The following is a 24,343-nucleotide window of genomic DNA, read 5'->3' as shown; positions in this document are numbered from 1 at the left end:
TTATAGGGATTGCTGTGTTGTGTTCAACTGTGTTATCTACCTCACCTACAATTATCAACAACAAACAGTTGGTTTCCTACAATACCCTCAACAGCCATACAACTAATGTAGATTTCTAAAGCTGTAGATATTTGCATTTATTTATTTATTTTGCATTAGCTCATATCCACATATTCTTGTTGTCAAAGTCAGTCAATGTTATTAATATTGAACTGTCTAGACGTTGACATATATTATTACCAACTTACTGTACATGTATTGTTTCAAGAAGAAAGCCACGTATGCCATAACCTACATATCAAGACAGTTATAATAATTTGTAGACATAAAAAACATGACAATATGTGACAAATAATGAATGAATTAACCAGCCTGTGTAGTTGTGGCAATCATTACTTACACACTCATTTCCTTATATGGTAGGCTTCCCCATGTCAAGATAACACATGTATTTATACCCCCTATCTGTAACCAACTTTGTTACTATCTGTGACAACTTTACAACTCTCATCGCTGTTGGGGTGTTGACGGGTGGGAAATTTGGTATATAGTCTTTTTTATTATCTATATGTATACATTCATGAATCCACTTGCTGGCCGGCTGTCGGTATTGGGCAATTTTATTTATAGGTGTTTCTTGTGACCCCAGCCTATGGCAGGCAAAACTTCTGAATCCATTCCAAGCATTAGTTTTGCATAAAAAACACTCCTTGGGCTAAAAAACAGCCATAGCCACTTTCCCAAAATGTGCTGACCTCATAACATTTGTCATGACGTCTACGGCCGTTCATTCATGAATGTATCATATAGACAATATTTTAGGCCAATAGAAAAGACTATATACCAAATTTCCCACTTTAAACAAAAGAAGCCTGTCGGCTGCCGGACAATTTTCTCTCCCTCTCTTTACTCTTTGTCATATTTCAGTATTAGAATTGCAGCGCAGATTTGTTTATGGGGTGTAAAATACATTTGAATATCACACTGAGCACACTCGTATCGACTTCCTCCCTCTCTCCCTGTCTCTCTGTTTGCTCACCATCGTTCTACATCTTGTTTTTTCCACCTCCATATTAAATTTAGGGCTGTTATACGACCATGGGTCGCACACACCTAGACTTCAGTTCAAAATATTTATTTCATTTTTGAACAGGGGCAAACGTTTCGGCTATCCAGCCTTCATCACACTGATGAAGGCTGGATAGCCGAAAGGTTCATAAGACACAGGACACAGACCTCTTCGAGAATCGAGACCTTCAGTAGCGTTCATGATCAAAAACACCTCAACTCATACGAGACAAGGTATCTGGCCTTACAATCCAGATACCTTTGTACCGTATACGACTCCGACACATTTAATAATTTTATACTCAAAGTTAGTTTAAGAAAATCCCGGACATAAGTGTCATGAGCTTGTAGATCTGCATTCCTGTCTTTCCCCACCTATTGTAATATTGTAATATTTCCCTCCCACGCTCTCAACCCCAGCTCCATCTATCCTAGCCCCTCCGTGCCTCTCCGAGCCACCATGGTGTCCCATAAGGAGTTTGTGGGCGCTGGGAAGGAGCCGGGTCTGCAGGTGTGGCGTATCGAGAACATGGACCTGAAACCGGTTCCCAAGGCTCTGTACGGCAACTTCTTCACCGGAGACGCCTACGTAATGCTCTACACCACCGCAGCACCGTCCCACTACATCCACATGTGGCTGGGTAAGACATGTAACATACAGTATGTACAGTACACACCCACTACATCCACATGTGGCTGGGTAAGACATGTAACATACAGTATGTACAGTACACACCCACTACATCCACATGTGGCTGGGTAAGACATGTAACATACAGAATGTACAGTACACACCCACTACATCCACATGTGGCTGGGTAAGACATGTAACATACAGAATGTACAGTACACACCCACTACATCTACATGTGGCTGGGTAAGACACATACAGTCATATACACACAACTCAGATGCAAACACACCATCGCATTTTGGTGTGTTGAATAGATCAATTCACTTTATAGATTTGACAACACATGTGGATGTGTTAAGATACGCAATTGTACAGTATTATTGCACATACAAAGAATCTCTCTTAGTCTCTTGTGATGTTATGAGTATTAAGTAACACATTTAATAATTCCATTCTCAAGATCAAGATAAGTATAAAGACAGAAGCTGTGAGCTATACTGTACCATATGCAATATACAATATATATAATATGTATTGTATTGTATACTATAGTCTACAGAGGCTGATCTCGGTATTACAGAAAATGGGTTATTATGATGAGGTATCCCATAAAATGCTATACTACAGATATGTTTGCCTGAATCGCCTGATAGACTGCTGCCTCTTGGCAGAAGTCAGCATCTCGCCTGGGGTGAGAGGCGCTATCTTCTGTTTCATTGTTTCATTATTGCAATGTGTTTGCTCATACTGCAAGTGATGCAGACAGACTAAGAGAAGTGGAAGTTGACTTCCTTGCCACATATACCTATTTCAGTTTAGGAAGTGGCGAGCGGTTTGCATCACTTAACTACCCTGGTGTAACTTTCCGCTAGATAATTCACAGCAGTGTGTTACATTCTTCTCTGTATCAGCATTCAGCATATCCTCAAAGACAAAAGGAACTTACTGGAAAGGTTGTAAAAGGGCTACTACAAACTACAAAGGTTGTAAATGTGGGAACAGATAAATGTTTATGTTAAAAAAAAAACATCTTCAATCTGTCATTGTGAGAATGCAATGAAAAGCAGTGGTTATCCTGCAGACAGATTCCATCTTTTTAACCAGGTAGCTAATTGCTTTCACCTGGCATCCCATTCCCAAGTCTAAATGTGTCACTGATTAGATGGCTGGAATAAAAAACTAGCAGTATTCTGCTAGTTTTGCCAACTCGTATCACGAGTTGGGAACCACTGACTCAAGCTTTACTAAATAAATCAGCCAAATTATTTTCCCAGGCCTGGCAAACGTTTTTTCCATGCCACCTTGTCCTCATTTGCCCTGGGCCTCTCTCTGCCATTCCAATTTAATTCACTCTAATTCACTGTATTTTTGATCATCTTACAGCCGACCTTCCAGCACTGAAACCTCTCATTTAGAAGTTACATAATTCTGGCAGTACACACTGCACCAGTCCCAACATGTTTATGTCGTTCCCGTCTACAGTGCCTCTCCCCCGGTGCCACCAAGCGAACAGGCCCCTGTTCTTTGCTGCAATGTGTCTGTCAATTTGTTGTTGCTGTGGAAACTGTGCAGACATAATTAATCCCTCTGTCGGGGGGCAAATGTTAGTCACTGAATATTCTAGAAGAATTGGGTGCAATACTTAGTTTAGACAGTATTTGGTTTAGACTAGTCATTGGTTAGACCAGTCATTAGTCCTACAACTACAACCTATCTCAAACCCTCACCCTAACCTCCCACGGGGCAGCACACCTAAACCTAACCTTAACCCATGTCTAACCAATGACTAGTCTAAACTAAGTATGCACCCCGAAGAATTGAGTCCACATTCTATTGCATCTCAGTAAGGTAGATGATGGATGTAACGTCTCGATGTATGTCTCCAGTGAGCCTAGAGCTGTTGACTTTTGTTCAAGGGTTCATGAAGGGTGTGACTCAGGGGCTTTTATTGCAGTGAATATTTAGGACCGGTCATTCCTGAGACCGGTCTAGACTCTAGCTACAATTTACTGTTTAATGACCCAACTTGTTGTTCCAAGGGTGAAGATAAAGTCATCTTGGGTATATTTTGGACCAATGCTCTCTACAGTTTGAAATCAACTTAGCGTATTGTTGCCGACTCTGATTATAAGACGAGCCCCATTTTTCAAGACTCATTTGTGGAAAAAAAACAGGGTACATTATCTTTATGTGCAACACATGTGCAGTGCTGAGTTGGCCTCTTGATAGCGTTCACAATTTTCTTTTGAATACATTCTCACAGGCAGACTCGGCTCTGTTCTCTGTTGTGTTCTCCTCCAGGGGACGACTGTTCTCAGGATGAGAGTGGGGCAGCTGCCATATTTGCCATGCAACTGGATGATTTTCTTGGCGGTGGACCGGTGCAGTTCAGGGAGGTCCAGAACAATGAATCCATTACCTTCGTCGGTTACTTCAAATCAGGCATCAAGTACCAGGTGAGCTTCCTTGTGCAATACCTGGGTGGGGGGGGGGGGGTTTGCATAGACAATGTGCACGGGACAGACAGATACATACTATTGATTGTTAACTACATGCAGATTGGCTATTGTCTCTCAATTAGTTTCACGTTTTATTTTTATAAATGTCTTTATCGGTGAGATAGAAATTTCAAATGGGTGTGGAGGCATGTACTCTATCTCAGAAGCCCACTTAAGGCCCACTTAAAAGTAACAGATACGTAGGGTGTAATGATTAACAACATGCGCTGAACTTTGTCAAGTAATAGCAGTCTGAAGTTCGTGCATGGTCCAAGCCAAAACACTTCCTTTTCCATGTCTTACTGACTGACTGACTGACTGACTGACTGAAACACGGTTACCATAGCCAGCTACTTCAACTGTACAGCCATTTTCAACAAATGAAACAAGTTCAGTAACATTCTAGTTTGGTAACATTCACCATCTGCTTCACATTTCCATAAAGACCTCCAGACCGCCTTGGTTTGGGCTGATGTAATTATCCCTGTTTATACTGCTCTGCCTCTGCAATGATGCTTTGTGGAAAACTCTGTTTTCTGTTCTGTTTGCGCACACAGACACATGTGTGCACATGCGTGCACATACACACATGCACAACAAACCCACAACCTCTTTTTCTCTATTTTTGTCTTCTTCTTCTTGCCCTTCTATCCTGTCTTTCTCTTCCTTTCGGCCTCTAATTCTCTCCCTCTCCAGTGTTCTTTGCACAGAGAGGGAGCCATAATCTGACCTCATGGTCTGGCATTCTTTCCATTCAAATAAACACTCACTGCCATGGAAAAGTTTTAACTGTCTTTCTCTGGAGAAAGGCACTGAGACAGCATGAGATGTGGTTTCCATGTTGAGCACCGTATGGCCCCTCCTCCACATACAAACAAGATTCTTAGTTTATCCTTGTGTGTAAATATGGCAAAATTGCTTGCTCAGGGGTGGGATCTCTGTCGGGTCTCTGCTCTACATGTAAGTGTCTTGAGAGAACTTGATGTGATTTCACACTTTAGTAAACTTGAATTGAATTGAATATTGAATTGAATTTTGAATAGTTCAACTAGCCGATCTACATCGACACATTGTGAGCTTGTAGATTGGCTATTTTAAGGCAAAAGCAAAGAAGTTTAAGGACAAGGGGTTTAGCATGGACGAAATTACAGCCCTTGGAGCGTTGGTCAGGGTGTAGGAAGGGATGTCCATACATCCTGTATTAGCTGTTATACAGTAAGCCAGTAAGGGGCTGTAATTTTCGTGTCTTAAGTACCAGGTCCTATTACTTAACTTAAGACCTGGAGGCGTGATCAATGCCATTTGGCTATTCTGAGTGGCCAAAGAGCATTGACCACGCCTCCAGGTCTTAAGTTAAGTAATAAGACCTGGTACTTAAGCAAAATACAGCCCTAAGTGTGGGAAGGGGTGCATCATGTCCTGAAGATAAGTGGGTGCCATGGCTGCTGGTCATCACCAGCGTGTTGGATAGGACAACTGAAAGCCAATGAAGTGAGCACTAAAGGAGGGAGAGAGAGAGAGAGAGAAAGACATTACATTTTGAGAGGTTGAATTCCAGGCGTGCTGCTGCATTCTGGATCATTTGGAGGGGTTTGAGTGAGGATGCAAGCAGACCAGCAAGGTGGGAGCTGAGTCATGCCTGGTCATCAATCATGTCTGGATATTAAGGAGCTGCATGGACAGACTCCTTGGAAGTGTCTGAACCTCTAAAGTGCAAAACTACAGGAGTGAGTGATTGCTGCAACGTGTGCCTTGAAGGACAGCTGTAGTGTACAGTAACAGTACCACTCCCTCCCACGTGCATGGCAGTTGGACACGAGCCACCAGGTTGTCGATGGAAATGGAAAGATCCTGTAGGGAGCAGGACTTCCCAGGGAACACTGGCAGTATATGTTTCCTCTCCATTTGTTTGCCAAATTTAATTTGCATGCTTTGTAAATACTTAATGGCCTCACCAAGAGAATGGCACATTACGAGAGCATCCATCCTTGCAGTGCCACGGACCACGGTAGAGAACTATTGTGTAGAACAGATTCAGAACATGGTTCCCTCTGTTAAAATCATGTTAGCTCTCTGATAATACAAGTGCTTCATGGCATGGCACTAAAAAAAAGGAATGTAGAGTCAAGTACGTCCTTCTCTGTCAGTTTATTGTCACAGACCGGTCCGGGGAGTTCTCCAACAAACATAGAGCATACCAGGATTTATTTTATATAGGCCATCACCTCACTCACAAAATGAGTGAAGTCAGCCTGTTACACATAAAGAAGCTTTGTATTCATCTGGGATCCTAAACACGTGGTAACGCGGTTACAAATCATAACAAACTAGTGTAGAGACCTTTGACATTATGTCTCCTGAGTCCTGACCATTCCCATGACAATTAACTGGGCAGACCTTTACCAGCGCTAGGTCACATAACCTTTTTTTTTCTCATAATTCTTATCCCATGATTCTGCAACCCATTTTATCGTCAATTATCTAATCCTGGGCACTACACTTCCTCTGCCAACCTGGGTGCATACTAACTCTCTACTCCATTTCATTCTAAAATGTAGTGTTGCTAAAACTTCTGATTTGTATACTATTAATAATGAGTGCTATTAGCTAGTAGTGTGATTGATACCTGCAGAGTAAATTAGCTATTTTATCCTTGCAGTTCGCTGCTTGTACCTGTATCCGTATGAGTAGTCTCTCGAGCTTTTCCTTAATTTTTGATGATGGGTTCTCAGATTGCCGTATGATTCCTAAACAATGTTAATTTAATTGTGGGGGCGTTAAAACCTTTACAGTTAAATTAAATGACCCTGTGTTCCGTGTGGTTGTACAGCGTGGGACCGCTTTTCATCTCATTTGTGTCATGAGCGTCTTTGACCCCTGGCTGGCATCACAACTCGCTGAGAGTTAGACATCCCCTCTCAAATCGGCCTCACTCACACACTTGTGTCTTCTGTGTGTCATGGCCGCCTCAATGCATTTCCAATGGGAGTCACATGGTTTCATGACACAACCTTGTTGCATGGCTGTCTTCTGCCCTCCCTCCCACCATGCAACAAGGTTGTGTCTTCAAACCATGTGACTCCCATTGGAAATGCATTGAGGCGGCCATGACACACAGAACACACGGGACACAAGTGTGTCTTGTGTGTGTCTTAGGTGTGAGTGAGGCCTTAGTGTTTACATTTCCATGAATGGCTCCTGTTATAACAGCACTATATTGTGGCCTGTGTATAGGCTTATAGTTAATGTAGAATGATTAAAATGGTATAGAGAATGTGAATTAATTTCTACATGAGACCATATTATTCACATGGAGATCTCATGTTGTATCGACTCGTATGGCATTCATAATCTGGATTTTCGGTGGTGAGGTGACCACCGCTCCGGTGGTGAGGTGACCACCGCTCCAGTGGTGAGGTGACCACTGCTCCGGTGGTGAGGTGACCACTGCTCCGGTGGTGAGGTGACCACCGCTCCAGTGGTGAGGTGACCACCTCTCCGGTGGTGAGGTGACCACTGCTCCGGTGGTGAGGTGACCACCGCTCCGGTGGTGAGGTGACCACCGCTCCGGTGGTGAGGTGACCACCGCTCCGGCGGTGAGGTGACCACTGGAGCTGAAATAACGTTGAGCGGTGGTGAGTAAAAACAGAGAGAAGGGCTGGGGCGGTGGCGGTGGCGGTGGTCTGCTCTTCACCGCGGCTCGTGACGTCATGTTGTAGTTCGGTGGTCACCTCACCACCGTAAATCCAGACTATGAATGAGCCTTTAAATCCCCCCACCCCTTTCGGGTGTGAATATAGTTAGTCCTCAGAATGGAAAAATCACAGTTGTGTGAAGCGAGGGGCGCCCTCACTTTTTTTTATCCTCAATATGTGCTATACTTTGCAGATGAAAATGATCTTTTCTTGAACCATCTTTGTTCCATATAGAAAGGAGGAGTGGCTTCTGGTTTCCAGCACGTGGTGACCAATGACATGAGCGTTCAGAGGCTCCTGCACATCAAGGGACGGAGGGCCATCAGGGCCACGGAGGTGGACCTGTCCTGGAGCAGCTTCAACCAGGGAGACTGCTTCATAGTCGACCTGGGAAAGGTACAGGTTCCAAGTCTGTGCTCTGTGTGTGTGTGTGTGTGTGTGTGTGTGTGTGTGTGCGTTAGAGTTCTCATCGCGCCCGAAAATTAAGGCCCGGCCCTAACTGGGCCCTAACTGATCGGCCCTAGGCCCGGCCCGGCCCGACTAATTAGCATAGATTTTAGGCCCGACCCGGCCCTAAAATGTCGGGTCGGGTCGGGCCTGGTCGGGTTTGTGCAGAATTTGAGAACTCTACACAAAGTAAAAGTGAAACGCCAGTCAGCACCATCTTCATAATAGATAAATACACAAACAGACAGAACAGAACTATTATTTTTATTATTCTAAACAAATTCAAAATATAAAATATATTTTTTCATGGAGCCCCAGGCCCGGCCCGGCTCGGCCCTACTGATTAGCATACTGTACATTTTATTCAAAATATAAAAATATATTTTTTCATGGAGCCCCAGGCCCGGCCCGGCCCGGCCCTACTGATTAGCATACATTTTAGGCCCGGCCCGGCCCTAAAATGTCGGGTCGGGTCGGGCCTGGTCGGGTTCGGGCAGAGTTTGAGAACTCTAGTGTGCGTGCGTGCATGCGAGAGAGAGAGAGAGGGAGAGAGAGAGAGAGAGAGGAGAGTCAGAGAATGGGAGAATGAGAGAGAGACGTGTGTGGGGTTACGAGGGAGTATGCAGGTGATAATGTGTATGTTGTGCTCTTTTACGTTCGTCTTATGAGGACATGACCGTCACAAGGGTAAAACATGAATAAAATCCTGCCAAGTGACTACATTTTGGTTGAGACATCGACATTGATTACATTTGAGTCACTACTTAACCCATTTTCACCTGGGAACGATTCTGCAAATGTCTTTTGACTGTTTTCTTGAAAAAGCTATGTTTTTCTATGTCATTCGTTCTCAAATCTTTCATGTCACTTTTTACGATTCTTCAAAAATAGCAGACCTACAAGCTCGTAGCGCGCCACTCGGTGGCGCGCTAAAGCATAACATGATGATAACACCAAAAGGGGTTCCCGCCCAAAATGGGTTTTAATATCCTCAGTGTCTTTCCGCCATTCTCTCTGCTCATACATCTTTCTGTCGACTCGTCTCTCCTGCAGGACATCTACCAGTGGTGTGGCAGTGAGTGTAACCGCTTCGAGAGGCTCAAGGCCTCCCAGGTGGCCATTGACATCAGAGACAACGAGAGGAACGGAAGAGCCAAGCTGCACATGGTCGACGATGGAGCAGAGCCAGAGGCAATCATAGAGGTGATGATGTACATGTGTGCACACGCACGCACGCACGCATACACGCACGCACGCATACACGCACGCCACACACACACACACACACACACACACACACACACACACGCACACACCACTCATTTTCTCTAGCTCTTTCCGCTTAGCCTTTCTACTGCACACTACTAGACTTGAGCATCTACACCAGAACTTGAGTGATTATTAGTAAGCCAGAGCCGTATACATTGTTGAAGCATTTGATTTTACGGGCCATTCAAGTACTAGCAACGTGGGAATGTGTGAACACAATGGTGTCCTATATGCTGTGCCAGTCAGTGAGCCAACTCTCTGCCATATAGTGTCATTGTAAACACTGGCACCAAATAAGAGAGAAACAAGCCGCTTGAGAACTAATGTGTGTGTGTGTGTGTGTGTGTGTGTGTGTGTGTGTGTGTGTGTGTGTGTGTGTGTGTGTGTGTGCGTGCGTGCGTGCGTGCGTGCGTGCGTGCGTGCGTGCGTGCGTGCGTGCGTGCGTGCGTGCGTGCGTGCGTGCGTGCGTGCGTGCGTGCGTGCGTGCGTGCGTGCGCACCATTGAGTTTGTCCATCCATGAACCGAGGACACGAATGAGAAAACAATAGAGAGTGACGATGTCTGCTAATCCTTTCTGTTGCCCCTCCAGGCTCTGGGACCCAAACCCAGCCTTGCCCCCGGCACCGCGGACGACGAGAAGGTGGACAACTCCAACAGGAAGAAGGGGGTTCTCTACATGGTGAGTGACGCTATAGGGCAGGGGTGCCAGTAAGTAACTGACCAGATAGTATGTTTATCATGTAACTGCAACATCCTGTGGAGACCACGTGTTGCAGGACCTCTCCGCTCTCTGCACTTCATTTCCTGTCTCTCAGCTATCTACAATGTTTATATGAAGCAAGAACTGCATAGAAGAGTAAGCTTACTCTATCGTGCGATTAAAGATCCAATATACCACAATATAAACAAAGCTGGTGATGGAACAAGGTTATACAGTAGGAGTACATTTGGCCACAAACATCTCCGGCAGTTTCTGGCTAGAGAGCTGTGTTGCATGTCCCCTAGCTTGTTTTTGCTTCTATGCTACGGCCTAATGAAATGAATACATGAGGTTCATCACAATTAATAAAGATACAATCCATAATTCAATTCAACATTGTATAGATCCAAATATAGGCCTCTCTCAGTTATTAACCCCCAACAGTAATGTCTTTGCATCAAAAGGCCAGAAAATGTATTTCAGAGTGAAAGAATATCCCAACTCCAATAAATCACTGTGATTGCGGCGGGTAAGGTTATGTCAACTGAGGGTGCTATACTGAAGTTACAGACTGGAGCTGAAACATTTTTCAGCAAGAACTCGGTTATCAATTTAAATAATAATATTAGTAATATTCTTTTTTATTCATTTAACAAATTAATTACATGAGTTAAAACTGTCCCTTGTTTGTGTTTACACTTAAACTAAAGTTCCTACATGAATCTGCTTGCTTGTGATATTCTTGTGTTGTTTAGATCTCCGATGCCTCTGGTTGTATGAAGACCTCAGTAGTGGCCCAGTCCAGTCCATTCAAACAGGCCATGCTCGCTCTGGAAGAGTGCTACATCCTGGACAACGGGCCGGACAAGAATGTGTTTGTTTGGAAAGGTGTGTCTTCGCAATCACAGATTAGATAAAACAGTTGAAGATAAATTGCTCTCCATATAGTTCTGGGTTTCACTTTTTTCTCAACCCAACCACTATGCTTCCTCACTGTATCTTCCCCTGTCTGTGCCACGGCCCCATTTCTTTTTTTTTAGCTTTATATTACTGAACAAGCTGGAAACAGACTGGATTAATTGCATACTCAAGGGCAAGTGCGATTATACAAGTCAAGGCAAACTAAACTTGTCCAGATACACTTCAGTCAGAACGCCTCACATCATTCTACTTCAGTATTATGCAAGAGCAAAATGGCTGCTGCGTGTATACTTTGCATATTATATGAAAGCAATATGCCCCCAGAGCCCATCGTTTAAATTAATTTTAGAACAGTTAAGGGGTGTTTTCAGGCACAGTATGAAATGGACTGCCTGGAACCACCTTTGCACGAATCAAATAAACAGTAACAAAAATGCAATAATGTATTGATAAATATCATAATAATTATTCTGTCAAGCAATGGAATTCTTCAGTAACATTGAGTTTGACAAGCAATGCACAGACACAGTGGAACGCGTGTTTAAGTATGGGTGGTTATCTGGATATCTGGCTGCTATACCTTTCCCTGCACACCAGAAAAAACAGCGAACGGACCACATAGTCTATTTATTAAATGGTCCTGGCACCTTTACAACAGCCAAAGCTGACCAAAGTGCTGAACAGAGTAAAAACAAGAATAGCAATATAAAACAATGAAAAGAGACAATAAAATATAAAACAGAGCATAAATAGCACAGAGCAGGAAATCAATATACAGGTAAATCAGGTGCAGTACTTCCTTCCTTGTTTTCCATCTTCCTATTATATTCTGTAATAATCTCTTTCCTCTCATTAGTCTCCTACATTTAGTACAAACCGTAATACTCATGTAATGTGGTCTCAGGTGTGTGTTTATAGTGTGTTCTTCACAAAGGTGTTGAGCGTGGCTCAGCCAATTATAACCAAGGACCGGAATGTTCTCTGCTAACATTTTTCCAAATTCAATATATATATATATATATATTTTGTGTTCTGAAAATGATTACTTGCTCACTGCGACATCTTTGTCTGACTGCTCACAGGACCTAAGGCCAACACATCGGAACGCAAAGCTGCCATGTCAGCAGCCCAGCAGTTCATCAAGGATAAGGGATATTCTAATAGGACCCAGGTACAGTGACTGATACAGGTGCTAATCTCTACACGCATAGCATAAGCTATCTGAAGTCTGAACACTTATTAGTTGAGAAGCACCCAGGCCAGAATGAGTGCACAACTATTGTGAAGAGGCAGCTTCTTTCGTATGTCACTGTGTTCATTTGTCCACCAGGGGGAGCTGAAAAGTTCAAAACAAACTTTGGTTGAAACACAGCCATATATATGGCTAGAGTCGCTAGACTATGCATCTTAATACTGCTGTATTGGTCACTCTTACTGGTCTACAGTTTCACTGATATACAGTATCAGAGAAGAGAAATCCTTGTTGCATACAAATACACTTCAGCTATTAGGAAGCACTGTATGTGAATGGTAATGCAGCAGTAACACTACACTCCAGAGATGATTCATCTACTTATGGGTACAAATAAAATAACTTTCTTCTAAATCATTTCCCTCCCGCAGATCCAGGTTCTGCCTGCGGGGGCCGAGACCACGCTGTTCAAGCAGTTCTTCGGCGACTGGAAGGACAAGGACGAGACCACAGGCCCCACCAAGGCCTACACCATCGGCCGCATAGCCAAGGTGGAGCAGGTGCCCTTCGACGCCTCCACCCTGCACTCCAACAAGGCCATGGCTGCACAGCATGGCATGGTCGACGACGGCACGGGCAAGGTTCAGGTATGCGTGTGTCCTCCTGTCTGTGTTGCTGTAAAATGTGCAAACATGAATAGACAAAAATGTGTCAGATATCGGATCATGGTAGAGTTAGGCTGCACGATACGGACAAAATGTCATATCTCGGTATTTATGCCAACATTGAAGACTAAACATTATTAAAAAAACTCTTAAAGGACAACTTTATTTTTTTTTCAACCAAGGTTCATGTTTTAGGTTGTTATTAGAGAAAGTATAAGATGAGTGTTCATTTTTCTTCATTTGCTGCTTTCTTTTGTTTTAGGGATTTTAGCGGTTTTTGACAGGGGGGCGGGGGCATTCGAGCATGGGGCTAAATATGTATTTCTTTACAAAATATTATGGCGATTTCTTTTTTTATTATTTACTATAGTCCTAATATACCCCAGGAAATTACATCTGGCCACAGAAGATCACAGGATCTACTGAATGTGAAGGTAGCCTACTGGGGGGAAGCCACACTGTGTGTTATAGGCTCAATATGTCAGTTTGACACATTCAGTAGATCTTGTGATCTTTTGTGGCCAGATGTATTTGTTTCGGGTTTAGTAGGACTAGAGTAAATAATAAATAAAAAAAATCGCTATAACATTTTGTAAAATAATACATATTTAGCCCCATGCTCGAATGCCCCCGCCCCCCTGTCAAAAACTGCTAAAATCCCTAAAACTAAAGAAAGCAGCAAAAGAAGAAAAATTTACACTCATCTTTTACTTTCTCTAATAACAACCTGAAACATGAACCTTGGTTGAAAAAAACTAAAGTTGTCCTTTAATAACAAGTCAATATCACTCTTAATTCTAAGTGCTATTGGGTCCCCAGTCCCCACACTTGTAATTTGATGTTCAAAGTGTAGCATCAATACAAACTAGCATGGATGGGATGTTGCTGGCTTTAGAAGTGGACAATATATATCGACGATAATTCGATATATTGACAATCTATTGATATAAATACATTGCGATACCTTTGCCTTTTTGCAATGCTGATATTGCGCACGTTCATACCTCGATAACGATACGACAACGATACATTGCGCCGCCTTAGCAGAGAATGTAATTTGATTTAATGTAAATGTTCCTGTTTTGTTTTGTTCATCATGTTGTTGTTAGATCTGGCGCGTGGAAGGCGAGAAGGTGCCCGTGGACGCCTCCTCCTATGGGCACTTCTATGGTGGAGACTGTTACCTTATCCTCTATAGCTACAGGCTGGGAGGGCGTGAGCAGCACATCATATACACCTGGTAGGATGTGTGTCTGTATGTGTGTGTGCGTGTGTGTGTGTGTGTGTGTGTGTGTGTGTGTGTGTTACATAGGTGTGTTACATAGGTGTTACATAGGTACATGCATGTGAGTTTATACATCCCCTAATTAATACATGTGTGTCCAGGTGGCATAGACACACACCCTTTGGTCTATACACGACTACACCATACGGGAGCTCCACAAATCATAACAAAGGGGTTACATTTGTTCTACCTAGGCTGGTAATCCAAGCCTGACAGCTTGTCGCGGGTTTGAGTCCCGATACCGACGACCTTTGATGTGTTTCTCCCCCCCATCTCTCTCCCCGTTTCCTGTCAACCTAACCTACTATATATCTATCTATCAATAAAGGCAAAAAAAAGAAAGAAGAAAATCTACTGCTATGCCACCAAACAGCCATGAAAGAAAATCCATACCCCCCCCCCCCCCCCCCCCTCAAACTGTTTACCGTACATATTTTTCTTTTTGATTAACTAATTAATATTATGTTTTCACATAGTATTACAGATATTGTCTGTCACCAAAGGTGGTTTCAGACTGGTGCGTTTTCTTTTCTTCTTCCCCGCTGCATTTTGCAGATCCGAAAGTAGTAGGCTATCACTAGCTTTCCAACACACAACTAGACCCCACTAGACAGCTGCGGAAAACGGATAAAATATGACCTGGTCCGGGGGGGGAAAAAAACCTTATATTGAGGAAATATTCAGCGGCAGTGTGCAAACGTGACTGACATAAAGTGGAGGGGAAACAACAAGCCATAGTGCTTTCTTGGGTTCAATCCTTTTAGCATTGTATTTGTGTTAAACTGAAATTCCCTCACTGCGACATAGTGTACTCCCATGTACTGCATGCCATTCAGACTGTGCGTGTGCGTGTGTGTGTTCCAGGCAGGGACTCAAATGCACCCAGGATGAGTTGGCTGCCTCAGCCTTCATGACAGTGAAGCTGGATGACTCAATGGGAGGATCCCCAGTTCAGGTCGGTGCTTGGTTTTAGGCCTCAGGCCTCATTACGAGGCTACTTTCGTCTGTCTGTCATACTTCACAAATCAACTAGTTAAGAGTGTGTACCGTGGAGTCACAGACCTATAATGGAGACATCATGGGCTCTAATCTGTCTCATGATCTCAAGTTGTTTTTAATTGGCACATGCAAGCCAATACAGCCAGTATAGCAACCCTGCAGATCTATTGTCACGACAGTCACGTCACATTACGATGTTGTAAAACTGCTCCCAGAACAGTCCTGCCAGCTCTGACAAAAAAACACTGCAGTCACAATCTAGTGAAATGTGAAACTTCCATTCTTTCAATACCCAATAAATACCATTCATGAGGTTGATGTTTTTTTTTAGATATTCAGGACTTGATTAGAGTTTAATTTGACTTAGATGTGACAAAAACAGTTATTCCCCCATTGGAAAACACCTCCCGAGCTGACCTCTCAAATAAGATACTGGGGTTGTGGCTCTTTCAGAGCGGGAACTCTGGGGGGAGGGGAGGGAATAAAGGGGGAAAAAAAGTTCGAAAAATGTTGTATAATATTTTCGTGTGAACATTAATAAAAAAACTTTGATAAAAAAAAGAAAAAAAGGTCTATATAGCTTCTCTGCCTCTTGTGTCCACTATAGGTGCGAGTGACCCAGGGCCAGGAGCCCCCCCACCTGATGAGTCTGTTCCAGGGCAAGCCCATGATCATCCACAGTGGCGGGACGTCGCGCAAGGGTGGCCAGACCAAGGCGGGCGGCACGCGCCTCTTCCACATCCGCCAGAGCTCCTCTAACGCCACACGGGCTGTGGAGGTCAGCTGTCAGCCATTTTGTCTGTGTGCGTGTGTGTGTATATGACAGTACCTTGTTTTTGCGTCCTTGCAGCCACTTAGGCCTCTCTCACACCTAAGACACACTTGTGTCCTTTGTGTTCTGTGTGTCATGGCCGCCTCAATGCATTTCCAATGGGAGTCACATGGTTGGAAGACATAACCTTGTTGCATGTACACACGGAACACAAGTGTGTCTTGCGTGTGTCTTAGGTGTGAGTGAGGCCTTACAGCTCTCCCCCTCTCTCTGTTCCCTGCAGGTGGAGCCCTGCGCGTCCACTCTCAACACCAACGACGTGTTTGTGCTCAAAGCTCCCGATGCCATGTTCGTGTGGCGTGGCGCGGGAGCCACCGACGAGGAGATGGTCGCCGCCAAGCACGTGGTGGGCTTCCTGGGCGGCGGCAGCAGCGACGTGTCAGAGGGCACGGAGCCAGGTGAGTGTCCTCAGAGCTCTCAACGAGGACAAACAGCCATGATAGGAAGGCGCCACTGCTAAGCATAATCTATACTTTATAGTGCATTTGGCTGATAATAATAACCCTTCAGCAAGCAGCACCATAAAAAGGATCAATTTGGGTTCACTTTTACACTTGTGTTCGGTTGTTTCCCACAGATTAATTCCAGTTAGTCACTTAAGATGCAAAGGGTTAGCCTGGTTAATAAACCAGACTAATATTTTGCCAACGGCTGATTCGGTCTGGTTTATTAACCAGGCTAGCAAAGGGTGGGGTTGTGATGCCGACCTTTGTAGGGTCGGCAAGATAATGAGTAGTAGTAGGAGCAGCTGCGTCATAGCTCTGTAGCATCTTACAGCCACTAGGAAACCTAATAATAACCTGTGGCTAATCCATGTCTTTGTTCCAGCTGGTTTCTGGTCTGCCCTGGGTGGTAAGAAGGACTACCAAACCTCCAAGAGTCTGCGTAATATGGTTAAACCCCCACGTCTGTTTGGCTGCTCCAACAAAACTGGACGACTCACGGTAAGCCAATGGAAGGAATGGGAAGGATTATTATTATTTATTATAAGTGCGCACATTTGAAATATATATATTTATAATATCAACACGAACAGAAGTACAAGAAGGTCAAAAGACATAAATGTCAGTGCAGTCAGATAATAGGAAAACAGACAGTTACAAAGTGCATAATCTCGTTGCTGTCGGAAGGAAACCTCATAACTCAATTTTTGTGGTTTTTGAATTTATTTTCTTTGCATAAATCAGTGCTATTGAACACCCTTTACGTGTCTGTGTTGTTTCGAAAATATTGAACCAATGGAAAGTAGTAAAAGGTGCTTTGGACAAAACCTTAACTCCATTGGACCCTCAAAATGTCTGCTAAAGCAACTAACTCCACCACCTCTCCCCCTCTTATGGAGGTAATTGACAATATATATAGTTACAACACCAACTTCGATGAGGCTGTAATGTATTGCTTTGTGTTAAAAATATAAGGTTTTCTTAATTTCCTGAAAAATGTATATTTTTCATTTCCTGAAAAATGAACATTTTGGAGTTATGAGGTTTCCTCCAGCAGAGATATACGGCAGAACATTGTTACATGCAGTAATGTTGGCATACTTGTCAAACGCATTGTCTTCCAGGTGGAGGAGGTACCAGGGGACTTCACTCAGTCAGACCTGGCTACTGATGATGTCATGCTCCTGGATACCTGGGACCAGGTGAGATGAGGGCACATCGTCTTCAATGTTTACTCATTATCAGCAATACTACTATGAATGAATAAACCATTGAGTTATTTCTGTAATCAAGAGAGCCCAGAGACATGTTAAGATGGGTTGTGGCCTTAGGTTGACAGGTTGCATTATGATATGCTACATGCTTGTATCTTCCTCATAGATCTTCCTTTGGATTGGCAAAGAAGCTAATAAAGAGGAAAGGACCGGAGCTCCCAAAATCGGTTTGTAACAATCTCTCTACATCATACATCAGATGTAATAGTCCACTTAGACTGTCTGAAGGAAAAAGGTATTTAGTATCATTTGTGATTAATCAACGAACGCTTCCAAACTCCAATACTTGACATAAAGTAGCTCATAACATGTCTATGGTGGATTTTTATGAAAAAAACACTTTGCAGATAGAAAGAGCATCATTCAAGCTTTTCGTACAGCTGCAATTTTAGTGAGTTTGACATGATTTAATACAATTAGATAGGACTTTGTCTGTTTAGATGTATGGGTAGTCATTGGCAAATTGCGGCTAGTTTCCACCCTGCCATTAATTTGTGGAAAGATGACCGCTGTGTGCATATGGTCTATTGAGTATTCAAACATTCTGAACATTTTGAGCATCTCAGGAAATCTGTCGCACAAACAGTTTAGAAGATAGAGCCATGTTTGAAGTAGCTGTCTGGTGTGGTCATTTCCGGGTATTTCGCCCCAGATAGATTTTTTCACAGTTCCCACGTTGTTCGCAGTGGTCATATTAGCCAAGAGCAGTTGAGATATTCTCCACTAAATGAAGCGCATACATATCTTAGCCAGGTCCTAGAGTAAAGCTCTTTACACGCTTGTAGATCTGCTATTTTTGAAAAATCGTGAAAATGTGGTGGATATCTTTGAATATATTCTGTCAGAACGAACATTTTTAACTCAAATCTTTGCTTCAGGGGGGGGATTGGGGTCCGTGGCCAAATTCAGATAATTCTGAAATAGTGTGAGGACGACTGACAGAGACATTTTGTAGAATCGTCCTCGCCACCTTATGATGTAAGCAACTAATGTTTACATTCTTCTCTGTCTTTCAGCAAAGGAATATGTGGACTCAGACCCCTCTGGTCGTAGAGGGCTGGCCATCTCCACCATCAAACAGGGGGACGAACCCCCAACATTCACTGGCTGGTTCCAGGCCTGGGATCCCAAGATGTGGGAGACAGACCTACTGGACAGAATCCGTGGACGATTCTTCTGAACTGAACACCAAACCTCCAGGGCTCTTACAACCACTCCAACACCCCAGTTACTCTCTGGCTATGTCTAGCATCTCAGGCAATAGAAGTATTCCCTTTCCCCAAAGATCCCTAAAGTGCCAATTTCACTTTTTAGCACTATTACCTTCTTGATAGCCTGCCCTTTTCCTTTGTCACAGTGCAGCTCGCTGAAATTAAAATAGGGGTTCCATCACATCACATTAGTGTTTTTTGGGATCCTCTACTGTGTTTTGTTTACAGCACGAGCACATACATGTTATTGGCTGCGATTCTGTGAAAAGCATCAGTGTGATATTTGCAGCACTCCTAATGAGTGAGATGTGTACAGCAGGGGGAAATAGGACAAGAAGCCAATATCAGATATCAGCTGTTTCCCTCTCCTCTCTTCCACTATGCTGTGCTTGTGTTCAAATGATATCAACTTGTGCACCTTTCTGTATTGTTTTTTTATGGTAGTGTAGACCATGTATTGATTTGTCAAACTGTGTACTGTCGTATTGATGATGGTAATGCCATGGACTTCATTTGAAGGGTTTAATTTCAAAGTGTGCTCCCACTTCAATTAAATAAAAAACTTGAAATGTGTCCATAGTTCAAACATGCCCTTTTTGTCTTTGCAATGCATGTGTCATGAATTAATTCCATTATGCAATGTATTCATGTCACTAATCTTTTTTTTTTACTATGGTTTTATAGGGGCTGGCTTATTTTGAAATGAGGCTCTTTGCTACTAGCTGCACGTATTTTATTTTTTATGAATCATAGTCTGTGTCTGAGCAGGTTATAAGGCATCTGTGTTGCTTTTACCTTAGGACTCTGATGCTGGAAGGGTGGATGGATTTCAAATAAAATGTCCAGTATTTGAAGCACTGTGGTTTTTAAAACATTTTTCAGATTGAAGTTGGAAATCAGATTTTGTCACGTCAAAAAATCGCTTTCACCTAGAAACTCCATTCACACTTTTTATAATTCATCTTACTGTGGAGACACATGCTGGAACTTTTTACTGTTTTGTAGTTTCACGCCCAATGCATTCTCTATGGCAATAGCATAAACTTTGGCATGCTACTATAGTCCTACATACTTACTCCTAGAAACCCCATTCAAACCTATTTAGGTTCATCTTACAGGGGACATGTTTGCCTGAAAAGGAATATTTTAAATGTTTCATATACACACACATTCCCACTAGACAGAGGAAGAAATGGCACAAGAAATGTCAAATCAGCCTCATGGTGGCGCTATAACAGGCCAATTCATGTTCTTACTGTAAACTGCACCGATCTGTGTACATCTTTGTAGGCGCACTAGAGGCCAAGGAAAAACATTCAAACCTATTTAGGTTCATTTTTCCACATCTGCCGGTTATAGCACCACCATGAGGCCGATTTTGGCAAAACACATTTCTGTAGATTATGGCCTAATCTACAGAAATGTGTTTTGCCCAAAAAAATGTAGTAGACTAGACTCGTCAGTGTTTTTACCAGGCTGGTGAAAAACAAAAAAAAGCTTCTACAAGCATTATACACTTAATTGTTTACAACAGGGTCCACCATTTTCAATTCATCAGAACATTTAGAGACTAAAACATATTTTCTATAAAAGAGTTTGTCCACAATTCCATTCTGTATTGATGTTGGTACCATTAGGAGAGATAACAGGCAAACGTTGATCAAAATGACAATTATTTTACATCTAATTGTGTAGACTTCTGGTATTACATTAATGAATGCAGATATTTACTCTGATGGGTCCATTTGGTTTCATTATATCAAGAGTTAAATATTCAAGTGTCCATTTGGTTACAAACTCATCATTCATTTAGTTGGGGACCACCTGGCTGGAAGGACCAATGGTGCACTGGCTTATCTAATTAACTGCTTAATTATCATTAAGGAATTGATGGAATTGCCTGTGTGTAATTTTGTTTTGATTTTCCAATTGATAAAGCAGCAACTAGTTAGTTAGAAGCATTGTTGTTTTGTGTGATGTGATTGAAGCTTTTATTTGCTGAAGCGTGTGTGTGTGTGTGTGTGTGTGTGTGTGTGTGTGTGTGTGTGTGTGTTCACCTGAGTCAAAATTACTAATTGACATCACCAGCTGCTTGATTGGAAGTGACTGTTAAGTCATGTTGTGTTGCACATGTTTCCTTGTGTACAACATATAGACCATGTTTAAGTAACAACACACAAGAGAACAAAAATGGTTTATAATGTGTTAATTTATTGACACTGTGGGGAAGCTAAATTATGTGTGGGTCACCGGCCTGTCTCATATGCAGTGTTGTTTGCAATCCTGTTGATTGGGAAGGTGCCAAAGCACTGTAGAGGGGTGTTCATGTTCATATCTGTATGGTGTTTTGTCTTTTTGAGTGGTGCAACCACTCCTATTTACCTTTTGCAGACCATGGCCATGTTTTTTTCAGAGTTTGGAAGCACTCGTTTTAAGTAAAGCAATGTCCTGCTGCCTGCCTGCCTCTTGCATTATGTGGTAATTCAAAACAGGTGGTACGCAGGGCAGTTGAGTGATATCTAACGAGCACTTCCAAACTCCAGCACTTAGAAAAAGAATCACCTGCAAGGATAGCCGCAATTTGCAACTCTAGATTTTTTTATAACGGGATGAATCTAGAGTTGCAATACCCTCCATTGACTCCCTACTCGTCTTTTTTGGTTTGCGATCTGCTTGTCTTAAACGACGTTAAACTATAGGTTACGAAGGTAACCCAGGTTAATTAATTAGACGAGCAAGGAAACTCGCTTTAGGAGATTGTGACTTCGTCATAATCACAGAAGCATTATAATACACTCACAGGCAATTGATTGACTGGGTTTGGGACCAATGGGAGCCTTGACCACCCCCTCCAGCTTGGTGGTATAAAAACCAGGCTCCACCCATTGTTTGGCGAGTTTCCTTGCTCGTCTAATTAATTAACCTGGGTTACCTTCATAACCTATAGTTAATTATAATTTAGACTCACAAGGAAACTCGCTTTAGGAGACGTGATACACTCCCTTATTGTAGCCACAAAGTCCAAGCCCCTTGGGCCCGACTCATAGCCTGTGAGATAAGGAGGGCCTAAGTCCTGCCCGCCAGGCAGTCAAAAAAAAAAACCTGACAGTCACAGACATGTCTTATAAGGTCAGCATAAAGAGCAGACAGACGTAGATCTGAACAGTGCTTAGTGTAGTACTATATGATCCCCCCAGTTCAGAACCGGTAGGGAGAAACGAGAAGAGCCAGAGCAAGTGAAAACCATTATGGATCCCAACATCTCCGGCCTCTACCTAGAGGCCACACTGAGGACTGCACGTGCCACAGGCGCCGCAGTCACATCCAGCCTATAAAACCTGGCAAAAGTTGAGGAGGAGCCCCAACTCGCCGCAGTACACACATCCCGGATTGATACCCCTTTACATAGGGCCCAGGATGTCGCCATCCCCCGTGTAGAGTGCGCCTTCTTGCTTATGGGAGGCTGCAACCTTTACACGAGTATGACCGCTCTATGGCTTCAACTATCCATTGTGAGACCCTCACCTTAGTTATAGCCTTCCCCAGAGTCCTGGGGCCCCAGGAGACAAACAACTGAGCTGTCTTCCTGTGCGTCGCCGTTCTGTCTATATAAATCCGTAACGCCCTTACCGGACACAGATTGTGCCTCCCTCCTCTTATCCTCCTCAGAGGTAAAAGGTGGTGGACAGAACTCCACCAGATCCACCGGCACGCACGTGGCCAGCTGGTTCTTAGGCAGAAAAGCCGGATTGGTTCTAATGACTACCCTTGTTCTATCCTCAGAAAAACGAGTGCACTCCTCGCTCACTGAGAAAGCATGAATATCACTGACCCGCTTAGCGGTCACCAGCGCCAACAATAATGTTGTTTTAAGAGACAGGAACTGCAAGTCCACTGACTCTAAAGGTCCCACGCTGGAACCAGCGACTTGGGCACCTGGAGGAGGCGGGACCCACCCTTCATGTATTGACATACTAGGGGGTGCATCCACGCGGTGCCATCGCCAAAACCCACGTGGCAGGCCGATATAGCCGCCATATACACCTTTATAGAGCTGAAAGACAGACCCCTGTCCATCAGACTCTGTAGGAAAAGCAGAATGACCCTTACCGGAGCCTGGAAAGGAACCACCCGTTCCTGAACGCACCACTTCTCGAACGCGTTCAACCTGCCGCCATAGGCGTCCCTAGTCGACTGGGCTCTAGCCTGGGTCAGGAGGTGCCTCCTCAGCGGGAGCTGCCATGGGTGCCCGCATAAGAGAGGTGTTATTTCCGACCTCCACGAGCCCCACCCTGGGGCTATCAGTATTACTGACAAGCCCCGGGTCCTCACTCGCTCCAATACCGGAGATATCAGTGACAGTGGAGGAAAAGCATAAAGCAGGCCTCTTGGCCAGTCGTGAGCTAGAGCGTCCACGCCCAGAGAGCCCCGACCTGTCATGGAGAAGAACCATTTATTCAGTCATGATTAGCTCATGCCCTGCACCTGTTCAACTTACTTCTCTAATTAGATTAATCAATGCTGGTCTGCTGCCACTGCCACTATAGACTGGCTTCCAAAACACGGCAACTCAAAATGAAATAATAAAGAAAAGCATGCCTGCACACAAAATCAACATCAAAAGGAATCAACATAAAACCAGATAATCAGTATATGTCAGTATGACATCTCTATCCCTCCATATGTATGTATGTATGCATGTCTGTCGGTGTACCAACAGGTGACAAAGTGGCGCTGCTGAGCACTGTGCACAGGTGCATGATGGGAAGATGAGTTTGCCGTATCAGAAGATACAGCCTTAAAAAAGGGTTTATTTTATGTATGGGAGTTACTGAGAGCAAAAGAAAACTAGAACTGCACTCTGTTGAGTGCCTACCGTCGACCGCTACAAACTTTCAAATCTCAGCCTCTCTGTAAAACATTGAAATGAAATACTAAAGTCGGGTTATAACTGGCTGTCAATGGTGACGTAATTACGATATGTTTCAATATTGGCTGTGTAACAGGTAACCCATGTATACATATATACATGTATGTAAGTTGTGAGTTTAAAGTACTTTTTATGGGTATGCTCGGAGGTGTATATATAGATGTTGATGGTGACGTAATTAGGATGGGTGAATTAAAGGTACAGTAATGTCTGTATGTATACATGTATGTAATCTAAAACCTGACACTGTATTGTTTTCAGTAGCAGCAGGATTAGGAT

General features: G+C 43.4%; 1 protein-coding gene across 2 annotated transcripts; it reads left to right on the top strand.

Moving 5' to 3' along the window:
• The first annotated feature begins 1,488 nt into the window (after nucleotides 1-1,488).
• scinlb (scinderin like b) lies at nucleotides 1,489-19,988 on the top strand. 2 transcript variants are annotated; one of them, XM_083782567.1, is made up of 16 exons: nucleotides 1,489-1,709; nucleotides 4,004-4,158; nucleotides 8,130-8,291; nucleotides 9,396-9,545; nucleotides 10,202-10,291; nucleotides 11,068-11,200; nucleotides 12,316-12,404; nucleotides 12,857-13,072; nucleotides 14,200-14,330; nucleotides 15,240-15,330; nucleotides 15,982-16,152; nucleotides 16,430-16,604; nucleotides 17,035-17,150; nucleotides 17,774-17,851; nucleotides 18,030-18,090; nucleotides 18,940-19,988. In XM_083782567.1, the coding sequence occupies exons 1-16, from the start codon at nucleotides 1,529-1,531 to the stop codon at nucleotides 19,101-19,103; spliced, it is 2,163 nt and encodes a 720-aa protein (XP_083638693.1). In that variant the 5' UTR covers nucleotides 1,489-1,528; the 3' UTR covers nucleotides 19,104-19,988. The 2 variants fall into 2 exon arrangements, with proteins under 2 accessions (XP_083638693.1, XP_083638694.1); XM_083782568.1 differs by lacking the exon at nucleotides 1,489-1,709 and adding an exon at nucleotides 1,869-1,886.
• Nucleotides 19,989-24,343: the final 4,355 nt, after the last annotated feature.

The sequence above is a fragment of the Protomyctophum parallelum genome (assembly GCF_964188405.1).
Source record: "Protomyctophum parallelum genome assembly, chromosome: 14".
Lineage (NCBI taxonomy): Eukaryota > Metazoa > Chordata > Actinopteri > Myctophiformes > Myctophidae > Protomyctophum > Protomyctophum parallelum.
This window is presented reverse-complemented; position numbering and strand designations above follow the sequence as displayed.